The sequence below is a fragment of the Gigantopelta aegis genome, chromosome 10 (genome assembly GCF_016097555.1).
Source record: "Gigantopelta aegis isolate Gae_Host chromosome 10, Gae_host_genome, whole genome shotgun sequence".
Lineage (NCBI taxonomy): Eukaryota > Metazoa > Mollusca > Gastropoda > Neomphalida > Peltospiridae > Gigantopelta > Gigantopelta aegis.
In genome coordinates this window covers 47,594,104-47,600,991 of record NC_054708.1, presented here as the reverse complement: position 1 = coordinate 47,600,991, position 6,888 = coordinate 47,594,104, and the positions used below count along the sequence as shown (strand labels likewise).

Here is a 6,888-nt window from a genome sequence, read left to right as displayed (position 1 = left end):
ATCGCAGTTCCATTTTGGGTACCATGTACTAGTTCCTCTGGTGTATACTACACAACAACTGTATAACAATTAAAAGTGCATTTATTTATTTATTAACAATTGAACAATCAATTTGGTACAACTCGGGCTTTGACACGGAACTTTCTTCTTTAGTATAATGTAACCTATACACTATATTTACTCATAGCTACGTTGAATATAGCTTATCTAAGTGGAACGTGTGTACCAGTCAATCCAGAACGTGATACGGCATTTTGTCAGGGGAGAAAAAAACCCCAACCGGAAGTCGTAAGTTAATAAGACCAAGAAGATTGTGAACAGAAGTTATATTTGTCACAGCAATTTAAGATTTGTTCTGTTTTATAAAGGTTGTTAATTAATTTCATATCTTTGTAATGGAAATTATATTACAATGAGGTTATGTCGTCTTAACGAACGTCATTAATTAATACCCTCCCCCGAACTTTACTTGACCGGTCACCAAATTACTTAATCGTGTAATAATTAATAATATCAGTTTAAGGTGCTACCTAGAGACGAGCTCTGTAGATTGTGATGACTGTGTATTAAAATTCAGCGTTGCCTTATATAAAACTATCCAATTTGGTCCTAATAACCTCTGAAATGAACAAAGTCTTCCAGCTAGATTACATAATCATTGATAATGCAACTATGAGTATGACTGAAAGTGAAATGCCAGAGTTGACAGGGAGGGTCACCCGAAATATGCCAAAAGCCCTGTTTTTGGCATATTTACAATCAAAAAACCTTTTCGCAATCAAAAAACCTCACAAAAACCTTAATTCTGCCAAAATCGTATCCAATAAGTTTTTTTTATATACTTTATTGACAGTTTATCAACATTATATGATTTACATGAAGCACAAATATTGTTGTCAGACCTAAACATATGCATATGTCCGTTTCCGCCTTTTTTATAAAATGCGGAACAGGACTGATTTTAGGGTCCGACTATTTACTCCCAACATATCCAAAAATACACCATGACACCACACTTTTTTGTATTGGTGTACACCCTGGGTGTATTGATATGCTGTTTATATTAGTTTTATTAGTAAACGTTAGCAGAATATAAATATAAACCTTTATACAAATGAATACCTTTGGAATGACCGTTGGCCTATTATATTACAAAGTTCATTTGGCCATTTGAAGAAATAATTACATTTGTAATTACAAAGGCAAAACTTGTGATGTGTGAAATAAATGATTGGCTAGTTATTATTTCACATCTATATAATGAAAAAAAAGGTGCTGTATTGGCCATCTTTTTTTTCTCTTGAATATAATAGTATTCAACAAATAAAAAAGCTGTTACACCCCTGCACCGCGGTGAGGTTCAGCACTTGCAGGGGAAGGGCTTCTTTAGGAAATTTCGTAATATATGCCTACATTTATTAATAAAACCCAAATAACATTGTACATAACTGTATGTCTGTATACAAATCGTCCAATAACTCTTGTCAGTTAATATATATAAAAAATTTTTACTCATAAATAATTGGACCCAGTATAAATGAATGTATTTAAGTATAAACGTTTCTCTATGCTAAGACGATAATGAAACAACATTCGCTACACATTTTACATGACGATTTTATTACTAGCCTAATATGTTAAAAAACATGTCTGTAACGTTGACTACTGAACAGTCGAATTGATAAAGTGAGTAATGTCATAATTAATTAATTAATTGCCAGTGCAGACACTGAGGAATTTATTGTCGGCTTAATTGAATCAATGGATGGACTTTATTAATGATATCACTGACACATTCCTATAACATACATGATAGAGCTATTTTCCTGACATATTTTCATTTATGAGTGCCAAACTTACTGACACATATAACATGCATTTAATTTTAATTATAAATGCATAAATTTATTACTCTGGTATAAATAAATATAGTTAACTATAAAACATTATTTAAATTTAAAGATAATCATAATAGAGGTATTGAGACATACAGATATGTTTAATGTATAATGTAATGCATGGGCGTACATAGGATTTTGAAAAGGGGGGTTCCAAAATAGATTGCAGAGATATTGGGCATATATTTCTATGTTGAGTAAATATAATAATGTCAGATATATTAAATTATAAAAAAAGCGATTTCAGGGGGGGTTCGCCCATGTAATGTGATTAGGCACGATATGATGTCGCACGTACAAAAGATACTTTTAAAATTTCCAATTTATTGCTGACATATATAATATTATTGGCCGTTGTCGTGTCGATGGTTATAAGAATAAACATCTAAAGAAGCCCTCTGTCCTATAAAATAGGACAAAACATAAACCGCCACCATTAACAAACAAACACATGAAAAAGAAATTACATAAATAACTATATACATTTAATTTGTCAACCAGACTTACTACAGTGAATATCCAAGTACACACACTACACACAAGCAGCAATTGGGGAATTGGGTAGAGGAGACCGGTACACCTAAATGTGGTGTCAATACGCTCTATACTCGCTACCCAAAGAAAAAACGTCACTAAAGCAATACCTATTGTTCGAAACACACCTGTTAATTGTGATTGGAGCTTCATAAACTCTAAAGTTTGTTCTGTCCCGCTTTTGTGAGGTTTTTTGATTGGGAATGTTTTTTTTTATTGTAAATGTTGTAAAGTGGATTTTTTTTATATATTTACACTCAAAAAACTTTTTCCCAAAGAAAAAACGTCACTAAAGCAATACCTATTGTTCGAAACACACCTGTTAATTGTGATTGGAGCTTCATAAACTCTAAAATCTGTTCTGTCCCGCTTTTGGGAGGTTTTTTGATTGGGAAATGGTTTTTTTTTATTGTAAATATTGTAAAGCGGGTTTTTGGTATATTTACGTCACTAAAGCAATAGGCCTACCTATTAATTATTTCGTATAGTACAATCCAGAAAGCTGCTCATTCAGTACCGTTAACGTTTACTAAAAAGTGTGGTGTCTTGGGTGTATTTTTGGGGTGTCTTGGGGGATAAATAGTCGGATCCTAAAATCTGTCCTGTTCCGCATTTTACAAATAAGGCAGAAACGGTCGTATGCATATGTTTAGGTCTGACAACAATATTTGTGCTTCATGTAAATTGTAAATCATATAATATTAATAAACTGTCAATAAAGTATATAAAAAAACCTTATTGGATACGATTTTGGCAGAATTATGGTTTTTGTGAGGTTTTTTGATTGCGAAAAGGTTTTTTGATTGTAAATATGCCAAAAAAAGGGTTTTTGGTTTATTTCGGGTGACCGGACAGGGATACACAAGGATACACAAGATGTCACAATCAAATTTCAAAGCAAGACAACAAAAAGACCAATACTTGTATCAGCTAGTCTTGTATGTTTGTGCAGTAAAATGTTCGTAACAAGAGTATACGTCAAGGGATTATTTTTGTATAATTTTGTACAATTAGAGTACTTCAAGGGATTATTTTTGTACAATTTTGTCCAATTAATAAATGTTGTATTTGACATAAAGTTACTCATGGAAATGGGTATAATTCTGGTATATTCCACACAGTATGCAGTCAAAACGGCCCCAGGATGAAACGGCCAAAGGAAAAAGTCAAAACGGCCAAAGGAAATACTTATCGTACCATAACACTAAATTAATTCCATTACTAATAATGTTAACTGATATAAGCAATATATCACAGGCAGTCCAAAAATATATGTATAAAAACATCGGTATCACTGGTAACACTTTATTACATGTTTTTAACAGAAACTGTATCACAATAACAGTTTATTAAACTAATGTACCACATAAATAATAATACTAAAAACACACACACAACAACTCATCATAAAGACATTTTGCCTATGACGGCGAACAACTTAAAATTCAAAATCCCCCCACCTCCCCAATTTGAAATAAATACTAGTAATCAAATGTACCCCATAACATTAACTCTACCCTGGGTCAGGTCACTGGTCATACCAGCTCAACGAGCTACGAGGCAATACTGTTTATCTTGCACGAGTGAACTGATGTCCTTCTCGAGCCTTTGGCTTTTACACTTTGGATGTTTTGACTTTTCTTAAGGGCCGTTTTGACTTTTATACTGTGGCCATTTTGACTTTTCCAAAGGTCCATTTTCACTTTTACACTTTGGCCGTTTTGACGTTTTTAGGGCTGTTTTGACCAGTTATTGTTAGGGCCATTTTGTACTGTGGCTGTTATGACTACGATTCATTTCACACAATGTCAGTAATGAGGCTTTACTTATGAGTTGAATGCAATGATTATTGCATCGTTATGATAATGTTAAATAAGTATCATACCACTGTTCCTCATTATGATTATATAGTGAAAAATGAATATTAATTTATAAGATTCATATAAACCACAAATAATGACAATTTAAAGTGACCTGTAAGTGTTAATACCTTATTAATTAATGTTTACATTTCTAGAAGATTATTTTTTAAATATTTTTTTCATATTGCCGCGTATTAGCCGACCATGTATAAGCCAACCCCTTAGTTTGGCCCTAAATATCTACTGCAAAATGATCGGTCCTGTGTATAAGCCGAATCAGCTTTTGTCAAATACATGTAATAGACATGCATGAATTCATAAAAATAAATTGCTTACCAATTTATTTATTTTTTAAATCACACCAACGATTTTGGTAAACATGTCAAAACACAAATGACCTGGGATCATCTCATTCTGTTGTCGTTATCAATGTATCTTGCTGTAGTCTGAGTAGGCCCATTTCGATAGTGACGTTGAAGGCATGTTCAGAAGGGTGAGTGCTGACAAACGTTTGTTGGACTGTTTTGGTTTTTGTGATAAGATAGAAGTCTATTAGAACAGAATCTTTCCTGTCAAACTTGTTCATTAGCGCCCGCCCTCGCTGTCAGTGCCACACTGGCGGTGTACCCATTGCATTAGGGGTGTCACAATACACATACCTCACGATACAATACGTATCACAATACATGACCTGCGATACGATCTGTATCACGATATCAGATTTACAGTGTTTTTACAGTAAAACAAGAAGTTGAAGCTTAGTTGAAGTGATTTAAAAATTAAAATAAACTTGATAAACGTAGGAATACCACATCATAGACATATTGACATAAGCATGCACATATTCTGTACACTGTCATTTTTAATGATGTAAATAACTTGTCCATATGTACATACCAGTACAAATTGGTGTTGGTAAATGAATACAGAAATAATATACGAATCGATACATGGTCAAAATGGGAATCGACACCCAAGCAAGGGTATCCTGTATCCTGTAGTATCGTGATGTATCAATGTATCGTGACACCACTAGTACGCATAATTTAGCACTCATAAAATATTGCCACACGGCCGTTGTTCACTGACCCATGGTGCCAGGAATTCTTCAAGTGGCAGGTTTGGTGATACGGAGTGCCATCTCACCTTCTCCGTCTTCGGCATTTCAGCTATTGAGACTTTGTTTTTTCTCCAGTTCCGTACTTGTTTTTCATTCACGTCAAACTCTTGAGCAGCTGCACAGTTGTTCATCTCGGCAAACTCGACAACCCGTAGTTTAAAACTGGCATTGTATGTCGATCGTTTTCGTTTTGAACTCATGGTGCGGCGTGACAGTATTGATGAGAATAGTGGTGCCCAGGGACACTGTATACCAATATGTATAGTATTTCCATATAATGATCATACGTCATGTTTTGATTACTATAAACTTGAAATATACAGAGTGGCATATACAGTATACTGCCACAGCTCTATTGAATGTTTTAAGATTGTGTAACGATAACTGAAACTAGCGTAGCGATTTGCAATGCAATACTGAATAAAATGTTCCCTGCTACACTGTTACAATAATTTTCTTTTTATATTTTTGTTCCTATGATAGGTGACTGTCTGCCAGTAAGGAAACCAAGATGATGGATGTAATGGTAAAGACCTTAGATGGTCAGAACAAAAACTACAGCCTTCCTGAAAATGTGAGTATACAAGGGCAATTTCTTAAGTCGTCATGCTTCATATGTCGGCATACATTTAAGATGGAAGGAAATATTAGTCACATTTACTAATGGTGAAATGATGTCCCAGTGCTCACTAATTGAAAACATCCCTCGTTGGGTGTTAAATGATGTTTATGATACAGCAGTATATATTTTTAGAGGCGACAACTACATGTTTATCACTTGATTTTAATATGAAACGACCAAGTTATTTTCTTTCGTCATCCCAACCTATAATATTATAAGATATATACAGTTTAATTATGTTATTATTTGGGTTTTTTACAGATTACAGTGAAGGAATTTAAAGAGAGGATTGCCAACTCGATAGTAAGCAGAACATTTATTTTGTAAATGTTTTAAGTTATTTTAAGTTAATTGTCACGTTATTGTCTCGCCTTTTCAAAAGTTAAAGGCAGGGTTCGAACTTAATGATGGCTGTAGGTCGAAAGCATCACCAATGGTGGCAGAATGTTTACACCTGGTGTACATTATCTGCCAGTATATAACATTACTACTTTTAAAATATGTACATACAGTCTTATTTATTTGCTGCAAAATTCATTTACTTTTTAAATTTCCATGGGCAGGCTTTAAATTGCCGTCGTTGGACCGTTTCACCCACAGCAATTTTGTTTTTAAATTGCTATGGAAGACTAACTATTAAGTTTGAGTCCTGCAAGTGGTGAGATATAGATATTACTTTTCTGGCAGCAGTTTCTTAACAAATTGAACAAGTAATATTTAAAAAATAGATATATTTTTTTTTATGTTTTATAAATGAGCTAAAAAATCATGTATTTAACATTTCAAACTTGCACACTGGCAACATGATCAGGATTATTACCGGTAAATGTTTGTATTTCACTCGTATGAAAA

At 33.5% G+C, this 6,888-nt stretch overlaps 1 protein-coding gene across 2 annotated transcripts in view; it reads left to right on the top strand.

The window, feature by feature from the left end:
- Positions 1-234: 234 nt before the first annotated feature.
- The window catches only part of LOC121384413 (large proline-rich protein BAG6-like), a 37,917-nt gene continuing 31,263 nt past the window's right edge, over positions 235-6,888 (top strand). The window contains exons 1-3 of one of the 2 annotated variants that reach the window (XM_041514801.1): positions 235-288; positions 5,898-5,988; positions 6,298-6,339. In XM_041514801.1, coding sequence (XP_041370735.1) covers positions 5,926-5,988; positions 6,298-6,339 — 105 coding nt within the window. In that variant the 5' untranslated portion in view covers positions 235-288; positions 5,898-5,925. Of the gene's footprint in view, positions 369-5,897; positions 5,989-6,297; positions 6,340-6,888 lie in introns of both variants that reach the window. The other variant, XM_041514800.1, reaches the window with a different exon arrangement.